This window comes from Pelodiscus sinensis, chromosome 2 (assembly GCF_049634645.1).
Source record: "Pelodiscus sinensis isolate JC-2024 chromosome 2, ASM4963464v1, whole genome shotgun sequence".
Classification (NCBI taxonomy): domain Eukaryota; kingdom Metazoa; phylum Chordata; order Testudines; family Trionychidae; genus Pelodiscus; species Pelodiscus sinensis.
The window spans coordinates 222,212,566-222,234,370 of NC_134712.1; the positions used below are offsets into that span (position 1 = coordinate 222,212,566).

Consider the following 21,805-nt stretch of genomic DNA (forward strand, 5'->3'; position numbering starts at 1 on the left):
TTTTTAAATGCACAGACATCAGATTCCCATTCCCAAACCATAAAACAATAAAACCTAGCAGATTTATCTAAACTTTACCCTACTTACAGATAGTGAAGAGTCTTTTCTTGGAGGGAAACCTAGTGTCTGTCCCCCTTAGTAAATGGAGAGAAAAAACTCAGGGACAAAGGAGGGAAAAATGAAACATTCCTTTGTCCCAGTTTGAAATTCCTATTGGCCGACTCTACCTGGCTTAGGTATAGTTAACCCCATAGTCCCCAGGCTACTGGCCATCTCTCATGATCATGACAGCACCTCTGGCAAGTCTGCACTTCCTGCTCTGGTCTGAGCTACTGGGTAGGCTCCATGCTCCCGGCTGGGCTGCACTGCTTGAGTTAGTTCTGCTTCTGGCTGTTGGGTAGGCTCTGCACTCCAGGCCGAGCTGCATTGCCAGGTCTGGCCCTGGACCTGGCCCTGGCTGGCCTGCACTACTGGGTCCAGCCCTGGCCAGGCTCTGCATGCCCAGCTGGGCTGGGCTGTTGGGTCCAGCCCTGGCTGCCAGGCAGGCTCCGCATCCCTATCCAGGCTCTGCTGTTGGCCCCGGCCATGGGTTCCGCGCTGCTGGCTTCCTGCCCCCAGGCTAGCTCCACTGCCAGCCCCAACACTGGGCTCCTGGCTTCTTTCTTGGCCATGGTTCTCTGGTTCTGCAGCATCTATGGTCCTGCCAGAGAGCCCAGGACCACAGAGGTTCAACCTGTAGCTTACTGCACAGACCCTGCTACCCAGCACTAAAAGCTCCAGAGTTCACTTTCCTCTTCTACTTTTTAATAAAGTTTTGATTTTATTTGTGCATCCATAAAGGCATAAAAATAGCAAAAGATGTAGAAACTTCACGTATCTGTTCTAGTATTCTAGGTCTTTTCTGTTTTCTATCCCCTCCCCCCCCTCATTGTTTCAGCGCCATCAGTGATAGCCTTGGCTTCTTGTGGGTACTGGAATTATAAGGACTGTTGTTTAAACCTGCTCAGAGCAGTTGTGTTATATATCAGGCCCATATGTGGGGGTGGAGGGAAGGGTGTGAATGCACCCCCCTATGGTTCCCCAAGTAAATGTGCTCTAGCTGGCCAGGGAAGGCAGGAGAAATGTGTTGCCCAAGCCTCCCTCCCCCATACTCCTGCCAGCCAGGGGAAGGCTGGGGCTGATTCCCTCCCACCCACCGAGGAACGAGGCCCAGCCCCACCCCCGGCCCCTCTCCAGCGGGAGGGGAGGAAAATCTGCCTCAGCCTTCCCCAGGCCAGCTGGAACATGGGGGGATGGAGGCTTGGGCAGTATGCTGCTTCCTGCCTTTCCCTCCCCCCCCCACTCCCAGCTGGCTGGAGCATGCTTACTTGGGGGATCGTGGAAGGGTGCATTTACACCCTTGCAGTCCACATTTACAAAAAAAGCACCCTTCCACAGAAATTCCTGCATATGTGCCTGTATGTAGTGTTTGAAATTCCAGCAGCATATGATGCATTGTCTGTATCAGGGCTGTCTTCAGTATAATTTCAACTGACTGGGAAATTTTAGAAGAATAAGCTTGTTGTAAACAAGAACTTAGAGCCCATAGTATGTGACATGGTTTCTGAACATGGTTAGAACATGATTTTTCCTCATCTACACTGGTGACATCATTGTTATAACATGATTTCCTTGCCACCTACCTCAGGGAAGTTTTGGCAGTATAGATATGGTGACCATATTTTCTGAACCAAAAATAGGGACACATTAGCCACATCCCCAGCCTCATTAGCCCCACCCCCTGATCTCTTAGACCATTCTCACCTGTCACATAAAGTCCCACACCTGGAGGTAGTACTTCCAGGATTAAGATGGACATATGAGCCGAAGTAAAGGGTGTTGTGTGACCCCTCTAAGAACTCCTCCCACTGTTCTCTGCCAATAAGGATGGATTTAGCCCCCAAAGGACCATCCCATGCAGCTATACTGCAAACCTTTCTGCAGACCACCAGTTGCTAATGGAAACTCACTGTTAATTACATAATTACGCTCGAGCCATTTTGCTAGTGCTGCAGCTAGGGAGAATGGTTTAATTTAAATTATTAAACAGATTGTTTTAACTTTCTTGTATTAATTTATCAAACTTCATTTTAAATAAAGTAAAATATTAATTTATGATGAACACAAAAGGTTTCAATGTTTTCTTTACTTTATGGCGGGGTGGGGACCACTGACCCATAGAAAAATCAGCACACAAGTGATAAGCAAAAATAACTCCTCCCAAAACCCCCAACCGTCTCTGATCTGGCCCCCAACTGAGACACCTGACTCCTCTTATGTCCCAGCTCTGCAGGACAAGGGAATGAGACAGACAGGAATTAGGTTCAAGGTAAGGACATTAAATTGCGGTTATCAGGGTAATCGTATAGTTGATACAATTTGTATAAACTACATGATTAGTTGATAAGCACTGCTCTGCAAGAGCCACAGTGGGGTAGCTTCAGGAGCTGGCTCTAGCTGGGATTCAGACTCTGGGAGCCACCGGTGCTGTGGCTCTGCATTTTAAATGTAGTAAGAGCTGCCAGACTCTTACTACATTTAAAATGCAGAAGTGCAGTGACCATCATGAGCCGGGACTGCACAGTCCCGGCTTGCACTGAGTCCAGCAGCACCTGTTCACGAGTGGCCCAGCTCTTCTGAAAGAGGCTATGGGAGCAGAGGCAGGCAGCACTGTGAAGATGGTACTGAGGAAACCAGGTTTTAAGTCGGCTTCCTCTCACCAGCACCAGCTATTTTCCCCTCGCTGCCTCTATGGAGGCAGTAGGAGGGTGGGGAGGGGAAGAAAGTAGTTGATACTCTACTCGACTACCCACTAAGCTTTTTCTTACTGAGCAGTCGACTACTCCCTAACGTCCCTAGTTAAGGGCTTTCCATAGGCTAGATTTACTTTTCTCGGGTTCTGGAATTAGTGAATTTTATGGACCCCCTTAGGCTCTGGCGTGGGGAGAAAAAGGGTTTAGTGTGCAGGACAGAGCTGCCAGTATGAGAGATAGGGATGGGGTTCAGAATCTGGGTGGGAGGTGGGGTGCAGAATGGGGAGAGGTTGTGAGGTTGGGGTGGGAGGTAGGGTGCACAGATGGAGATAGGCTCTCTGGCCAGAAGGGAGGGTGCAGGAGCAGTCTGGGGATAGGGTTTCGGGCCAGGAGGGAGAGTACAGGAGAGACTTGGAGCAGGGTGCCTGACCAGGAGGGAGGGTACAGGAGGGGTCTTGGTGGGGTAAGAGGTGAGTGAGGGGGATTTGGGTGTGGGATCTGGGCATGAGGGGTGACGCTTACCTGGCTTGGCACCCAGTTGCAGCAGGGGAAGCCTCCAAGCAGCATGCTCCCGTTCTCCCTGAAGGGGGGAGGGAGAGGGAGCTCAGTCCCCTCCCCATGCAGCTGGGATACCAGTGCAGCTGCGGGGCAACAGCATCAGGTCGGGCTTCCCACTGGAGGGAGGAAGGAAGGGGGAGAGAGAGAGAGAGAGAAAAAATCACGGGGGGGAGGGGTTTAAAGAAACCCTGACCTTCCCCGCCAGACCAGGCTCACTGCTGCTTCCCCAACAGGGTGAGGAGGGCCGCACACGGGAGAGAAAGCAGCAGTGCATGGGGGGCAGCGAACGGGAGCATGCCCCAACGGGGTGGCAGCGCCCCAGCTGAGTTCCGCGCAACCTCTGCTGGAGTGCAGGCAGCAATTAAAAAATGCTGAGGTCCAAGAGTGGCTACTGGGAACCTCAGATGTAGCTATCCCTCCCATTTCCAGCAGCAGTGGCTGCTGTAACAAGCCGCCGCCTGCAAAAGTAGAGGAGGCTGTGTGCCTGCCCCAGAGGCCCTGTGGGACAGGGTTAGTCCTGCGAGGTAAGTAGGGTGTGTGGTAGTAGGGTAGTGGATGGTGGAGCGGCCAGAGCTGCGTGCCACCAGAAGCCTGCCCCAGCTGGCAAAGCTCCAATACGCGCTCTGTAAGGGGATGGGGGAGAGCACGCTGCTGCTGTTGTGCTAAGTTGTACCAGGAGCAATGAACTTACAGTTTCTTCTTCCTGGAAGTCCAAGTCTGCATCAGTAGTGAAATGTCCAACAGAGATTTCCGGGACATTTTACTACTTGATGTGGCACCGGGTCAGACTCCTTAATATCAGTACAGTCCCGGAAAAATCACTATATATGGTCAGTATAAGTATAGATTGATTTTAAAGAAGTATTAATATTAAATGTTAATTGTCACTTGCCTATACAGGAAAGTTGTGTTCACACTAGAAATTTTTGTAAGGAGTTTCTGCATCATTAGCAATGGTAGATATTCTGGTTTAGATTTTTGCGTTTCTCTTATTCCACTCATTATAGGTTCTATGGCTGTTGCCATGGGTGAGGCTTCTTCAGTGCAGGAAAAACATTTATTAGCTTTCCTAGTGTATTTTGAAGTAGCTTTCAATAACTGATGCAGAAAGTAGCTTTAGTTAACAGGTTACATGATAATTTGTCATGTTGTGAAAACTCGTCTTGGCTCAAACAGTGTTTGCACCAGCTACTTGAAATGGCCAGCTCTTGAAATCTTTCCTCAAACAAACTTTTTCTGATTTTTAGTAAGTTTTCTTTTATCTTTTTGTCTGAGTCAGGGCAGAGTAAAAACTACAACGTTTGGCCCATTTTAATCAATATGACTTTTAAAAACAGCGATGCAATTTCCCTGTACTGTATAATAGAGACCATAGTTGACTATTACTCACTGTTTCGACAGCTAGTTTTATTAGAAACATGCAGATAACATGCTTGTGAAGGGTAGTTGGATGTACCAGTCTTGACCACTTTCATGCATTTAGAAACCATAGGAATAAAGTATAAGAATTAAGTTCTGAGTATCCAAAGAGTGGAACATTCTTTCAATTTGACTACCTAATATGTTAGTACTGTTGTAAAAATATTGGATTAAAATTGTTTATGGTCTTGTAAACAAAAAGTAATTATTCCTGTTGTGTGATTTGTAGGACTTTGTGGGATATTGCAAGTTAATATTATTTTGCTATAAAACCTTTTTCAAAATCCAAAATAATGCAGTTTAATAAACACTACTATTTAACTTCAGTGATATTTAATATTAAAAATAGAAAATTAGCCATGAATAGAAAATAAGTCTCCCTATGTTAGGGGGAATGATAATTTTGTATCCAGTGAAATGTTTTTAATTGGATTGACTGAAATGCTATGATTTTAAAAATCAGTTTTAAGGGGAGGACCACACAAGTACTAGAAGTAAAAATGACTAAAGTTTACCTCTAAGTTTTATATTTATATTCTCTCATGATAGCAGGCACTTATGAAAATCTCTTCAAGTGTGTAATTTACTACTTTTAAAAAAACTGTTGAGAAATGTTTTGATATTGTTGGAATGAGTATTTTACAATGATTTTCTGCATTGTTTTTATCTGAACTAAAAGGTTGGCACTGGTAGAAATTGTTTGAAATCTGATCCAGTTGGATGATGATCAGGAATGCTGTGTAACAGCATTCCTTATGTAAGCTTTTCACCAAGATAAGTCACATGCAGCTGCTTGGTAGAAAGCCAGCTAATAGTGCAATGTTTTATGTCATCATTTTTCAAGGGTTAGAACTGGGTTCTCCAAAGTCTGTAAGGAATATCACATGCAGTTCTTTTGAGTCAGCAGCTTTCCCTGTTTCTTTACTGCTATGTTGCATTTTCAGTAAGCACTCATATATGAGAAGGTGAGTGGTAGAATGCAGTCTGCTGACATGTGCCAGAAGTGGCTGCATCTCACTGTTACTGTAAATTCAGGAACATGTTAATCCTCTTTTACAATTGGTATAAAACTTTAACAGGTGGAAATGAAAAATGAACCACTAACCACTTAATTTAAGAGACCTTTCTTTTTACTGGGGAAAATAGATTTGATGGAAGTTTGAAATATAAATGTATTTGAAATATCTTCTTCCTGATAATTAATAATTTTGATAAGTTTTAGGATCCTTCCCCATATAATAGCAAAGTCAGATAAAACTGTTTTTGACCCTACTCTACAGGGTCAAACTGCATTAAATCTAAAGCTGTTTTAGTGTGATTTAGCTACTTCAATCCAAGCTGTGCAAATTCTCAACAGCAAATTGTTCAAAAACATCAAATTGAAGGAGGGCTGGCTTAGCTTTCATCCTCAAGGACGATAAATTAAATTTCATACAGTTTACTTTGTGGCCTCTTTAAAAACCTTACACCGTAGATATGTGTGCACATCCAGCATTCTATGACAGATTTTGTAGGAATGACATTGTGCATAATCGTAAAAGTACAAAATGTATATTCTTACTATTGTGCAGGATCCTGTTTGCTGTTTAGCCACTGTTTGCCGTCACTGAAGTATATGGGGCCTCATAAACATTGAATGGGTTGGGTGACAATGGGATTCTCTAAAGCCCTGAATGAGAGTGTCACCTTGGCAGATGAGCTCTTGTTCAATATTACATTCTGGCATCTTTTGGAAAGAACTGGAGCCACTTGAATTATTCTGTCTACTTCTGATAGGGTCTGTTGGTATGCCAACAACACCTTATTTTCAAAAGCACTGAAGATGACCGATCTAAAGAGTCGTCATATGCAGGCTATCTTCATCCACCCCAGAAGGAAATCAACAAACACAATGGATGGAGTCTCCTTGTTATACCTAAGCTTAACACTAGACAAATTGACTGGGGTCAAAGAAAGTGAATACTGCATGAATTGTCAAAATGTTATCTGTACAGCCTTATTTTTCTTGAAAGGGAAAGAAGGGTTTGAGATACTGACAGTGAATGTCTCTTGACCAAATCTTTCTCTCTATAAAAAACTTTCCTGCAGGATGACAGAGTGATGTCATGTGTCGCTTTGCGTCCCACAGCCCCTCCCTTCACCTTCAGTGGCATGGCCACTCCATGCTCCGGGGAGCTGAGCCACGCAGCCTCCTCCTTTTCTCCCATGCTCTGGGGGAGCCGCGAGACATGCGTCCTCTCCCCTCCCCCGTGCTTGGGGGGTGAGCTGGGAGAGAGCCAGGCCTGCCACAGCCAGGCCTCGTCCTAGCCCAACTCCTGGAGTTCGGGGGGGGGGGGGAGGGGAGACAGGCCCGCTCCGGCCAGGCCTTGGCCTGACTCCGGCCCAACCCCCCCCCGGTGGCTGGGGGGAGAGAGGTGGGGCTGCCGTGGCCTTGGTCCTGCAGCGGGGCAGAGCCGGTGCTGTGAGTGTAGCAAGCAGGGAGCATAGCCCCCTATATTTAAAAAAATGGTTAAAAGAGGTGGACAGACAGTTAAGATAACGTGTCTCAGTCTCCCTCCTTGTTGACCTTCATGATTCTAATTCACAGGGGACAATCTAAAAATCTCTTAGTCCTCCCAGAAGTTTAGCGTGTGACGTGGATTAAAAATCCAACCTAAAAGTTCTTTTTCAGACTTAGCTTTATCACCGTGACATATAACTCAATCCAAATCTTAGTCAGTTGATCTGCAAAATAAGGTGAAAATCCTTAGTGACAAATGCTATATTTTGTTACCGGATGCAAACAACCCTAATTTAACACGTTCTGGAAACAGTTCTGTTCATTCAGATTTTGTTTTTAAATTGAATTATGGTCCCTGTATGGATTCCAAATGGTGCACAGGTGCCTCATGTGCTGACGCCAGAACAATTGGAAGCAGTGTCTTTTAGCTCATACATGAATGTTACATTGCCCTTGTGTTAGCAGTCAAAGCTGACACAAGTGGATCAATAATCCAAGTGGATTATTGATGCCAGAAGTAAACATAATTTGCCTCCTCCATCACATAAGATTTCATAAATTATTAGTTGCAATGTTTGGATTGAGACTTTTGCTACTGGTACTCTAGCTACCTTCTCTCTTGTTGCTTTTCTTGCAAGCTGTCTGGATACCATGGTTTCATATGAGGATGAATCCAGGTATGTTAGTTAGGAAACACTTTGTCAATAGCTGTACATTACAAAATGTTATGAAGTCCTTCCCCTGTTGTTCTGATAGGTTGCTATTTCCTGTTCTTCCCAGAGCTCTCAAATTATAATTCAAAGGATGGACCATTAAAATAGGTCCTTCCCTTAGATGTGAATGTTGTGCCTCAGTCTCAAAATGTAGACTGTTCACGAGAAGAATATAAAGTTGTCTTCTATGCCCTTTACTTGTCTCCAGTCTCAGTCCAAATGTGAGAGAGAGTGCTTTTAGCGGATTTTTTTTCGGGTTGCTAAGTTCATCTTTACAGGTTTTGCTAAATAGTATAATACATACTTTCTGTTTTGGTAATAGTTTTAATGAAAGTAAAATATGTAAGTAATGAAAGTAAAATCCAGTACAATTAATTCAGTTGTTATTAAGTAGATTATTCTCTTATCTAATTATAAAAAGTTAACAGGAAAAAACCTGTAATCAACCAGGAAGCTTCTGTCTTGACAACATGATGCAAAGTAGTAATACAAAAATATGTATTACCATTGTAGAAGTACTGGAAATCAGTTTAAATATTTTTAATATATTTAAACACATTTGATTTAGCAGTTGTTAAACCCTAATGCTTATCATGTACATATAACTGCATTTTTAGAGGACTGGACAAACAACTTTTTAAATCAGCTGCTAAAAAATGAATTAGTTCAGAAGTTTTATCTAATTTTTGGTGCTTTTGAACAAAAATGTGAAATAGGAAGATGCATACCTCCATTTAGAGAGCCAGCAGCTCATTTAACTGAATGTAGATACTGAAACACATATTTCTAAAAAGTATTTAGAAAATAAGCCACAGCATACTTTTCTATAATAAGTACTAAAAGTATTTTAAGTACTATAACTAATCACTGGAGGGTTCTTTTTTGTGTTCTTCTAAGTCTCTTCTAAGAACGTCTTATGGGCACGTCTACACAGTCAGGCTAAACTCGAAATAAGCTACACAACTTGAGTTACGCTAATTTTGTAGCTTAAATCAAAATACAGTAAAACTCCAATAGTCCAGCATCCAATAGTCTGGCACTCCTGATAGTCTGGCATTAAAATGGCAAGAGCTTAGTGAGTGAGCTTTGGCAAAAAATGAGTCACAAGGTAACAGCGGCAGCAGCTGAACTGAGCAAAAAGGGTGAAAAAGGCTTAAAATTAAAACATTACAGTTTACTGTATACAGTATGTAAAATAAAAAGGGTTAAGAACACTTTATATACAGTATATAATGTATATAGTATATATATAACCAGTTTATAGTACCTCCTGATAGTCCAGCATATTTGATAATCTGGCACCACCTAGGTCCCATAGGTTCCGGATTATCGGAAGTCTACTGTAGCTTCTTTTGACTTTTAGTGCTGTCTACAAAGCAGTTATTTCGAGAGAGAGCACTCTTCTCCGGATTTTCCTATAACCCCTCATTGTACAACTTGTACAATGAGGAGTAAGGGGTCGGAGTAAGTAGTCATCCAGCTCATCATTATTTCAACATTGTCAAAATAACTGCTTGTGTGTAGATGCAGACTATGTTATTTCGGAATAACATCAGTTCTGGAATAACACTATGTAGACATAGCCTAAGATTATGTAAAAAAAAAAAAAGTAAGAGCTTCCTATACTATTTGTGCATATCTTTGAATGAAACTAGCACTAGTAAATTGCAAAGAATATTAATATTGAATTTTAGGATTTTACAGTAACTTTGCATTCAAAATACATAGAGATGGAGTAGCTGGCTACTTTAAATTAAAAAAAAAATCCAGTAATTATACGCTGTCTTTGTGAATTCTCCATTGCATGTTGGTTTTAAGTGGAATTTGTGTCAAACCATTTTGGGTAGTGTTATTCTGTGGTGTTAAATAGCTGTCATATTGTGCCCAAGTGATAACTATTTCAGTGATGGAACTTGTATTTGCATGCTCCTATATATGACCTGCTCTTAGATCATTGTAGTTGTAGTATATATGGCTTTTTCCATATAAATCTTTTGCTGCTATTGTATTATGAAGTAAAAGGTTACTAGTGTTTAAGTTTATGAAATGTAGATTGTTGAAAGAAGAAATTGTATTAGAAATTCCTGTATTAACTCTGTAGTACGTGAAAGTACTTGTGAATAAAAAGTGTAAAACAAGGCTTTAACTGTCTAATTTTGTGTTTAAATATGTTATATACCGAATTCTTATAATATTACATGGAAGATATATTTGATTAACTTTGCTCTGACTTGAAAAGCAGTTTGGCTGTATCTTTTAAACACAGTTCGTATTATTAGTAATAATGCCATATAGGCATGTAGTGTTTCTCTTCTGTTTCTAACATGATACATACACTGGATAAAGGTTTAAGTTCACCTTTTGGGGTTTTCATTATTGTTAACCTAAAGAATGATGAATTTCTTACCAAAGTGAGCATTTCAAAAAACTTCTTTGGGGCAAGGGGAAAGTTGCCAGCATACAGAATATTATATGTAATTATCTTTCAAAGCCTGTGTAGGACAGGGAGTGAAAAACATAATGGATCATAAAAAAATTGGGGAAGGGAGAAGCAGCAGCAAATGATGCTCCTTACTTTTATAGAGATTTATTCTAGTTCCCTGAAAGGACCCCTCTGTTTTCCCCTTTTAGTTTCTATGAGTCAGCAAATTAAAAAAAAAAATCTTGATTTTAACTAATGGGATCCACCAGATCTCTCTGCCAGTGCAAGTCAGCAGACCTGTTATGTATTTCTATTCTGGATTCTAGAACCTGACATTATTACATCATTGTTGAACATTAATTATGTACAACATTTTAGAACAGTTAAACTTGCAAGCAGCAATACCACATTGTAGTTACTTCCTTTGAGTGAATTAACACTTTGGATAGGTAAAATGCACGTTCTAAGAAAGAACTAGTAAAAATTTGAGAGATCATATTCTGATACACACTTTTATAAAGATTAAAGGCCAAAACAAAAGCAAAATTAACAAAAAAATCCCACAACAGAATAATAGTGCCTATTTATTTACTATTTATACATGTTTAAATCCCAATAAAAGCCCCACATTTAGTTCTTAAACAGAACTCAAAGTTACAAAGAGTGTACTTTCTTTTTTTTTTTTTCCAAACTCAGTAGGAAATGAAACCTTGTTAAAGTCCAAACTTCAAAGCTAATTTTAATAAACTAGTTAACGGTAACATAATTTGTGAAACACAATAACATAGCTTTTTACATTTACATTTTAGGTGTAAGTTTTCTGATAGAAACTATTGGAAGAGAGGAAATATTAACTAGCTGCATTAGTATTTTTTTTCATTTAAGCCCAAAAGTTGAATATTTTGAAAGTTAAGAAACATTCTCTGCTGTGAATCAACCAGAAAGTGAATCTGAAAATAAATTTTCAATTACATTTGGTATTTGAGTGTCTTGTGATGGTGACCAGAACTGGAAAAAAAAACCCTGGCATTACACAGTCCTTCAGATTGGAAGGTTGGCTCTTTCACAAGATTCTTGGGTACATTGATTCTTTAAGTTCAGTGAGAGAAGTCTATTTAAAAAGGGAAATTAAAGCAGCAATACATTTTATATATGTATGTAACTAAATGGAGAAGGGAAAGTTGGTAGCAATGACTGTAAATGAATAGTTATTAAAAAGCAGGCAATTTACAAAGGAAGCTAAAAGTTATCAATGAATATCAGTGGCCACTGGTACAGGCTTTGCTATATATCAGGTATCTCAGATTCAGTTTACCTCAGGGTGAGTGCCAGTCCTAAGATGATATTAGCAGGCATCCTCTGCTGGCAAAGATTGAGGGTGTGTATGTGTGTCTTTGTATTTTCCCCCACATGTCTCCTGACTATGTCTGCTAGCCTGTGTGCTCCCCCCAATGTGTTCCTTGGCCCCACTTGCCGCCCCTCCGAGATTAAAAACCTGCTGGGTGCTTCTGTCGCCACCACTGGCAGCACAGCAAGGCTAGAGCTGCTTCTGGCTGCTAGTTCCTCACCACTGCCAGGAAACCACTGTGTTGGCAGAGCTGTCATTACTCATAAGTGTAAACTGTGAAACTATCAACTCATTTTGTGAAACTGACTAGATGTCAGTGGTGCCAACTATACTGATTTGATCACAAGATTCCTGATAATTGGGGCTTTTTCCCCCTGAAAAGCCCCAGCCACATTATTAGGATTAAACCAGATCTGGGAACTTCACTACCTGATGCTTCATGCACCACTATTAACTGATCACTTTGACTTAAGGTGATGTTTCTCAAAGTGGTCTGTGAAACCTCTGAGAAACCTGCTAACTGGTCGCACCAGTGTGTTTACTTACCAGTGCTGCATCCACGGAGCCTCATGGCTCCCATTGACTCTGGTTTACTGTTTGCAGCCAAGGGGAGCAGCGGGAAGCTAATGTGCCAATATTTTAAAACGAGAAATAGGATGATAAACAAGATGACGAGTAAATACAGGGCAGTTAGCTTGATGCTGAATCCAGACAAAATCATGGCAAGCCTAGCATTGGATGCACTCACATTAGTAATCAAAATGACAGTTTTAAAATTAATGCTAATCAACATGATCTTATGGAAAAGAAATTCTTAAATTGAGATTTGTTTTTGATGACATTACAAGATTGCATGATAAAAATAGCTTTCACATAATAGACTTCTAGAAGACATTTGACTTATTTCTACATGACATTCTGAATAAAAAATTAGCATTAGACAAAATGAGTGTAGCATCTATTAAATGAATTTTAACTGGATAACAGGGAGCTCTCAAAGCAGCTTTGTTTAGATGATCATAATTCAGAAAAGTTACTTTTATTAGGGTCCTGAAAGGAACTGTGTTTAGACTGAGGCAGTTTGATGTGTGCCTCGAGGATATGGAGGGAAAAGATACTCAGTGATGGTAAAGTTTGAAAATGACACCAAAAATTAGTGAAATGGTAGATGACTAAAATAGGTCAGTTCTACAAAACCATTTGGATCTCTTGTTAAGATGGACTCATTTGAGACACTTGTTTTTCACTGCAGCCAAATACAATATCCTGCATCTCTGAGTTGAGAATATATGTTGGAAAACAATGACTAAAAAGGACTGAAGAAACATGGTAGATTAATGGTTTTCAAGCTTTTTTTTTCTGGTGACCCAGTAAAAGTAAATTGTTGATGCCTGCAACCCAGTGGAGATGGGAATGAGGGGGTTTGGGTATGGGAGGGGATTCTGAACTGGGGCAGGGTCTTGGATTGTAAGAGTGGGTTAGACTAGAGCTCTGGGGTGTGGCTGAGGGGGTGAGATGTTTGCAGTGCAGGAGTGGGCATTGGGTTTGGGTAGAGGTCGGCAGTGCATTGTTGGTGCAGAAGCAGGCTTCCTTTCTGTCCCTGGCACAGTGGATCTAATGCCCCTGGAGCAGCTAGCAGCAGGTCTGGCTCCTATGCAAAGATGCAGAAGCATTTCTGCTCTGCTCTTTCTTCCAGGCACTGCCCCTCTGTTCCTTGGTACACTCCCTTCTGCAAATATCACAAACTATCAATTGCTAATAAGATGGAAGTTATCAACAGGAAGCTCAGAAATGCCTATTTAAAAAAAGTAAAGTACACTTGAAAACATAGTTTTATTCATTGTGGGAAATCTTTTACCTTTTAGATTCATTGTCGAAGGATAAACATATTTTTTTTTATTTTATGTCCCTTAGTCTTGCCAACTCCAGATTTTTTGAACTTATCATGATATTTGGTGGGTTTTTTTTTTGTAAAAATTGCTGCTTCTCCAGTTGGATGATTGTGAGAATCTTGGCTTTAGTTGAATAAAAAATAAGTTTCTGGCCCTCATGATTGTAAAGAAAAGATTGAAAATATTGAATGTTAGATACTAAAAATCATAAGGCAAATAAAATTAACCCATCACTTCTGACTCTCATTGTTTTTAAACTAATAATGATTTTTTTGGTGTAAAAGCCTAATTTATGCTTTCTGAAATGCTTGGGGTTAGCAATACTGGGATTCTTGTAAGGACAACTTTAAAGCAACCTACAAATAATATTTTGAAACCTCCCAGACTTTTCTTTGGAAATAAAAGTAGAAAATTAGAGTTTTTCAACTTTTTTGAAATACCAGTCAGAATACAATACTGGATATTTATCCCTGTAGCTTAGAAAAACCTGAATAAGTCTACTGTGGTTCTGGCAGCCCCCCTGTGATGATGGCTGTTAAAAGTCTTTCCCAAAAGGCCAGCACTGGAGAAAAAGGGGATTTTTTTTTTAAACCAGAGCCTTATATAATAATGAATGTGTGGGCTAATAATGGTCAAAGAGAAGTATTGTTTTAGAAACAAATTAAAAGTTTATTTATCTGGGGTTTGTCTGTTAGAAGCTCCTAGAGGCTGCTGTTCCAGAGCAGAAATAAACCTCCGCTCATGTTATGTCAACTGTCAGAGATCCCTCTAGGGCTCTCTCATAGCTGCAAATCCATATGGCACAGGAATCCGTTGTAGGGTTCTCTGCAGCTGGAAGCAGTATAAGGCTTCCTCCTCCCTTAATCCTACATATAAATATGCAACAGGAGGCAATGACTCTCTCACTACTGAGTTACTAGAAAAGAGCATGCTAACATAGCAGTGTTCCCAAAGGGAGATATATGGAGGAATCCTTTCACCCCCTGTACTGCTCTGGGTGGCACTGAGCAGTAAGAATTCACTTTTCCCTATTATTTCAGGATGAAGCCTTAGAGATGCTTCATCTTGAGTGTATCAAAGAAGGTGTGCCTTATTCCTGCTTTGGTGAACGGGTCTCTCAGAAGTGGTTTAAAATAACATAATTATATGTTATACTTATATGAATCAAAATAAATAGATTTTAACTGTAGGCAATTATTGGTCCTGAGCCTCACTGTTTGCAGTGAAGATCCAGAATAGATTAGCATTCAATTAAAAGCTCAGCCTGGCTGTAATTAGAAGACCTTGAAACTCACAGTATGGATTTGCAGTGGAAGAATTAAGATACTTCAGTTTGTCACTTTTTATGAAAAGACAAAGTACATTTTGTAGTTTAATTATTGTAAATAGAAATTGGAATATTCTACAGTCTATAGCCAATAAAATGTCTATCTTGCCTGTTAATAACTGATGTAAAAATGGTGCTGAGCAGCCATTGATATTATCTCTGTCATATTTTACAGTGTTAGTGGATTTTTCAGGTTAGTGATCTACTTACTATATTGAACATTTTCCAGATAGGAAAATAATTAGTACAATACTTCATGTGGAACAACCTTATAATACTGTTACTGCAAGTGTGTTTGTAATACTTTAGTGGCAGGGAGCCCTAAGCCTTAGTAAAGCTCTTGAATACTTTTTTTCCATTAGCTGCTATGTTTTCAACTTGAAGAGTGGGTTGAAAAGGAAAGAGAGAGGCTGTGTGGGTCCTCTAAAGTTGTTTACAGTGCTTTATGAAGTTAGCACTTTACAAAATGAGTATAAGAAAGGAGAGTAGTACATGTGAAGAGTTCTATAAAAAAAGCCACGTGGAGAAAACAGTAAAATATAACAAGTCATTGTAGAACAATGTATTAATATACTATGCCAGAACTTCTAGTCAATGAATATAGCTGATTGTAATCACTATCTGATTGAGTTTTAAGTTTTCTACACAGATTAAAGTATTATGCACAAATATACTGAGAGAAAACATCAGTTTAGTTTTAAAAAAAAGTTAAGTATTAGTCTGAGATCAATAGAGAACCAATAGTTCTGAATAGTTTGTTTTTCTAGCCAAGAAGAAAACTGCTTGTGAAGAAAAACATGAATTCTGTGTTATGTTCCACTCATTTTAATACCAGTCTAAACAGTTATTAATACTGATTATTATAAGTTGAAGCTAACTTGTTAGAAGAATTATGTTTGGGAGTCAAGATTCTGCAGTTTTGATATTATGAAGTTGGGAAACTTAAGACTGAGTATTGTAAATTTTAAACATTTTGGAAGATTATCTTAATCTGTATTGAAGCAGTAGGTGTTTTTCTGTTATTGCATGTATCAATATAGAGGTAATTTTTATGATGTGTGGGGAAAAATCAACAGTTTATTTTAATCCAAATAATGAAAATGAGATATTTTAAATGAATGTTTAAGGGCATATAACGAGTGGTGTGAATAGAGGGATGAGGCAATTCATTTTAAAGGAGAATCCTACAAATATTTCTACAGGTTGGACCTTGTTGGTCTGGCACCCTTGGGACCTGACTAGTCCCGAACGAGGGGATTTGCCGGACCAGAGGAGGTCCCTCCCCTTCTGGCATTCTGCTACCGGATTAGGGCTCCATCCTGCCTCTGTTGCTGCCCCAACCCGCTGGGTCTTGCCAGATGCCACCAGTGCTGGAGTGCCACAGAGCTTTGCAGCTTGGGCCAGAGCTGTGCAGCAAAGGGCTGTGGAAGAGGCCTGGAGTGCCTTGGCGGGGGCCAGAGCGCTCTGGCTGCTGCTGAGGCTGGGGGTGGAGCTCCCTGGCTGCTGGAGCCAGAACTTGACCAGAGTGGAGCTCCATGGCTGCTGCTGGGACCGGAGCTCCCCGCCCCACACTGGACTCCCATCTGAGTTGCTAGTGCCAGCTCTGGTGCTCCTGCCGTGCCACCAGACCTCTCTGTTCCTGGGCTCTGTGGTCCAGGAACATCTGTGGTATGTGCTGGACCACAGTTATTGCCAGAGCAGGGAGTCCCAGTTAAGGGAGGTCTAACCTATACTACTCTTGTAACTAAATACTATGCTGTGCACCATCCAGATAATTTTTGTTATGGAGCAGTAGGATTAGAGGCACCAAATTCCTTTTGAGTTGCAACACCTCTGCACTGAATACTTTTATTGTTATAATGCATGGAACTCTTTTATATTAATAAGTGTCTCTTTCAGATTAACTGCCTAGTAGTGTGTATGTAAAACAGTTCGTGGTAGAATATGGTAAATTCTTAAATAGCAAAGTAACGTGAAGCTGAGCTGTATTTGAACAAACAGAAACAAATGTGTTAAACTGTGTTCTTCAGCTGGCACAGATTGTTGACTCCTTTTGGGAACAAAAGAAAGCCTAAAATTAGGTAGGCTCTTTTCTAGGTCAAAAATCTCTGCAAATTGCTAGGAAAATGAGCTCTCTACTCCCCCTAAAAATACTGTTCAGGATTTACCAAAAGGTGGTGACAAAATATTTATTAGTGAGCACATGCTGATGTTTTGTATCAAAGCTATCAATATGAAGATGAAAAGAAAATATTGGTTTTACTTATTGGAGCTAATAAGAGAGGAGAATGTGAAATAATCTTTCATTCTTACTGTGCTGAGAGTTATGGTAAGAGAACGTTTTAAAGTAGAATGGTTATTAATAAACATGTTCCATGAACCTACTAGTCAAAACAAAATTAATTTACTGATCTTAAGAGAAAATAGGGAAAATAACCCAATATGCAAAAGGAAGATTACGTGGATGACAAAGCTCAGATAAATACTATTCATGAAATAATTCTCTGTATATATTGTTTCAGAATTGAGGAATTCATGCCATTGATTTTGAATGTTAAACAATCCCTTCTCCCATCAGTGTGTTAGGATTTGTTTGGCTAAATTATTACCTTTACCGTTCCATGAGTATTATATCTAAATTTTCTGTACTTTGAGACAATAGACTTTGAAAATATATTGTGGCCATTCCTACCTTTGCATGTTATGATGGAAGGAATCTTTAAAAAAGTAAGTTAAATCTGTAATGTTCTAAATAATTAAAACAGTCTATGGCAAAACATAATATGAAAGGTTATCTTTTCTGTAATTGAAATGTCCTTTGAGTTTTTAAAAGGCATTAAAATAAAATGCAATTATAACTTTTTGTAGGTTGGGCTCATGTGGTTTGTGCCCTGTACATTCCCGAGGTGCAGTTTGCAAATGTTTCTACAATGGAACCTATCGTGTTGCAGTCTGTTCCTCATGATCGTTATAATAAGGTATAATTATGTGTGTGTTTATGGCTTATGTCTCTGTATGTGACTTCATTATTTTAAAAAACTGTGATATTTAGTTTTAAGCTTGTTAAAATATAATTTTAAAGTTAAGCATATAACTGGTACTTTACATTTTTTTAAAAGGTATAATTTAATTTAAATGTATTGCATTACATTTTTTAGAATATCTTTATTTTTCATATAGAAAACAAAGCATTAGAGTTATTTCTAAGCATTTCTGCTATTTACATTTTTATACTAAATTCCAAGAGCTAATAAAGCGTGATTATTAAAACGTTCTTCATTGCAGTATATCATTGAAATACTTATAAATTATAGGGTGTGAATTATCTCCTTGGGTATTTCTTTTTTTACAAAATAGTCTATTGTTAAAAAATTACAATATTTTAAAATTACTGTTTTAAAATAGATCACTTTTTAGTAATTATTGCTGTTAACACTTCTTTATATATAGCTATGATTATTCATACACAAGAGTATTTCTTTTGTGTGTTTTAAGAACATAAAGGTTATATTAAGCTATTCAGTAGATCCAGCAAACCTCTACTGCCCCAGCTGTACCATTTATTTCAGTGGAATCATTTATATGTGTAAAGACTGCTCATGTAAGTAGCTGTTAATAGGATTGAGCTGTTTTTCTTTTCTAGTCTCACAACACTTAATTTTTTTACTCAATGTGTTCATTTCTGAATTTCTCTCATTTTCAACATGTATTTGTCTAACAACTTCCTATCTCTTTGTATTTTTTTTGGTTTCCTCTTTTTGTAACTCAAGCCCTTTTGTTAATTTCTAATTCATATTATTCCGTGTATCTCTTTTGTATTTTTGTAGGATTGTCAAACAATTAAAATAATGGGATTAAAAATAATTGCAATTAATCGCAATTTTAGTTTCACTGTTAATAATAGAATGGAATGCTGTTTGCTGGAATGGTGGTTGAAGGATGAAGGGGCATGCAAATTTTATTATGTTCGACACATAAATACTTTGCTATCTAAAACAATTTCAGGTTAATGCCAGATCACACTTTCATTTGACACTGTAAACAAGTTGGTCCCGCAAATGTCAAACTTGTTTGTCTTATTATTGCAATATAGATATGCCTTGCATCTTTTGAACATGTCCGCTACTGCGAAATACGGCTGACACACTATTTTGGCATCCCTGTAAATCTTGTTTCATGAGGGACAAGGGATGTCTCAAAATAGTGTTTTTTTTTTTTTAGCTAAAGGTGCAGTGTAGTTGCACTGTTAATGTAGGCTGAACAAGAAGTAGAACTGAGTGGCCTTGTAGGTGCTAAAGTTTTACATTGTTTTGTTTTTGAGTGTAGTTATGTAAAGAAAACCCTACAATTATAAATTGCACTTTTATGATTGAGATTACACTACAGCGGTGGTTCTCATACTTTTTAGATTACTGTACCTTTTTCAGGAGCCTGATTTGTCTTGCACACCCCAAGTTTCACCTCTCTTAAAAAGTAGTTAGTTACAAAATCAGACATAAAAATACAAGTGTCACAGAACACTATTACTGAAGTATTGTTTATATTTTCATTTTGTCTATATGAAATGGTAGTTTTTACTGACTTCACTTGTGCTTTTATGTAGCCTGTTGCAAATCTAGGCAAATATTTAGATGAGTTCATGTACTCCCAGGGGTACATGTCCTGCTGGTTGAGAACCACTGCACTTCAGAATTTGTATGAGGTGAACTGAAAGATACTGTTTCTTCAGTTTTTCATTACAGTCCAAATATTTGTAACAAAAATAGTATAAAGTGAGCATTATACACTTTATATTTATTCTGTGTTGCAGTTGAAATCGGTATGTTTGAAAATATAGAAAACATGCAAAATATTTAAATGTGTTATTCTATTGTTTAATGTGATTAAAACTGTGATTAATTTTTAATTGAGTTAATTTGTTTTGAGTTATCTGCAATTAATTGACAACTCTAATTTTTTAATATTTATTTTAGTTTTTTTCTTTCTGTTATTGCAGTTCTAATGGTCAGACAGAATTTTCAGGGCCTGAAACAAGAAGAATAGGATTCTCTAGTAATGATATTCTTTCACTTTTTATGGTGGCCCTTCCTTTAAAGCAGTGGTCCACAACGCAGTGCCCACGGGTGCCATGGCACCCGCTGGGGCATTTATGTACACCTGCTGAGTGACCAGGGCCAGCCCAAACCATTCTTGCGCCCGGAGCTCTGGGCGCGTGGCTAGGGCCAGCTCGAGCCATTCCTGTGCCCTGGGCAGCAGGTGCGCGATGCATGCGTGGCTCTGCCCCTGGGCGCACAGTGCATGCGTGGTCCCGCTTCCTGGCGCGCTGTGCATCTTACAGCTGCCATCGGGCGCGTGGCGCCTGATGGCAGCTCTAAGGGACGCCTTGTGACTGGACGCGCGGCGCCCCTTACAGCTGCCATCAGGCACCCCCCGTAGGTTGGTGCCCCTGGAGCTGCCCGGCTAGTCCCCCCAATCCTGTCCTGTGCAATCCTGTCCTGTGCCCGGACACGTGGCAGCCCAAAAAGTTGGGGACCATTGCTTTAAAGAATTCACACTTACTTACCTTGTGTTTCCCAACCTCTCCATTGTGCTTCTCATTTCCTGTTTCATATATTTGACTTTATTTTTTCTTTTACTGCTCTATATTTTGTGATCCCACTCTCTCTTGGCTTTTCTCTGCTTTTTTCACATTCTCCTAATCTTTACAGCCTGATATTTTTGCTGCTTTCACTTACTGGGTTTCAAAATGGCCAAGAGATATTTAGGGCTTGTTTTACAGCTATAGCACTTCAGTGTAGACATTGCATATGCTGTTGAGAGGGATTCTTCCATTGGTGTAGATCAGCGGGTCCCAATCTTTTCCAGATGGGGACCCATTTTGACAATTCAGGAAGACTTGGTGATCCAAGGCAGTTCAAAAATGGGAGGAGGAGGGGAGGCAGAGCTTCCTGGGGAGACACTTGGTGATCCTTTTGAAATATAATGGCGACCTATATTTGGGTCCTGACCTATAGGTTAGGAAACCCTTGTGTAGATAATCCCTCTTCCTGAGAAGTGTACGTAGGTTGACAGACAAATTGTTTCACTGACCTAGATCTGTGATCACAGGGTCTTAAGTCAGCTTAACTATGTTTCTCAGGGTGTGGGTTTTTAACACATTAGCTGTGTTAGATGTGCTGTCAAGCTTGTTCAGTCCTATCTCTCCACAAATTCTGGACCTGTGACACATCTGCAGTACCATTGTCCCCTTGAAATGGCATGACTATTTTCTTTCTTCTTCTGATAGTCTATCTTTGCTTGTAGAAAATTTTTTCCCCTCCTTTTTTAGTTTGTTTCATAGTCGTGTGTGTGTGTCTGGCACCATTTCCATTGACATTGATTGAAATAGTGTTTGTAAATCTCCGTGTCCTACTTTGAAAATTTACCCTTTAATCTCTCTTGTTAATTTTGTCTGCCACTATTTTTGTCATCTCCTTGCTTTTATCACTAAAATCTTTAACTGCTTGCTCAAACTGTTGTACTTTCTGCTAAATGATCTTGTTCCTTCTGCTAATACCTATGTTTATTTTTGTTTGGTCCGCTCATGCAGGAGGGGAGCAGTTGCCCTTGAGCTTGGCAGTTCAAAAGGGCCTGGAGTTCCTGGCTGCTTCTACTGAAGGATTGGCAATGTCCAGAGCCTCTGGTTCTTTAAATAGCCTCCAGAGTGCTGCACTCCGCTGTCTAGACAGCTCTGAGGGCTCTGGAGGGACCTGGTACAGTGTACTCCGGGCGGCACTGAGAGCTAGCTGTTATAGCCCCACCCCTTCCACCAGAGGTCATGCCCCTTCTGGCAGT

At 39.8% G+C, this 21,805-nt stretch overlaps 1 protein-coding gene across 7 annotated transcripts in view; it reads left to right on the forward strand.

Moving 5' to 3' along the window:
- MLLT10 (MLLT10 histone lysine methyltransferase DOT1L cofactor) overlaps nt 1-21,805 on the forward strand; it is a 310,090-nt gene that overhangs the window by 58,467 nt on the left and 229,818 nt on the right. For 6 of the 7 annotated variants that reach the window (XM_075922496.1, XM_075922495.1, XM_075922498.1 and 3 more), the window contains exon 5: nt 17,840-17,949. The exons of the other annotated variant lie outside the window; for it this stretch is intronic. In XM_075922496.1, the coding sequence (XP_075778611.1) occupies nt 17,840-17,949 (110 nt within the window). The remainder of the gene's footprint in view (nt 1-17,839; nt 17,950-21,805) is intronic. 7 annotated transcript variants of the gene reach the window in all.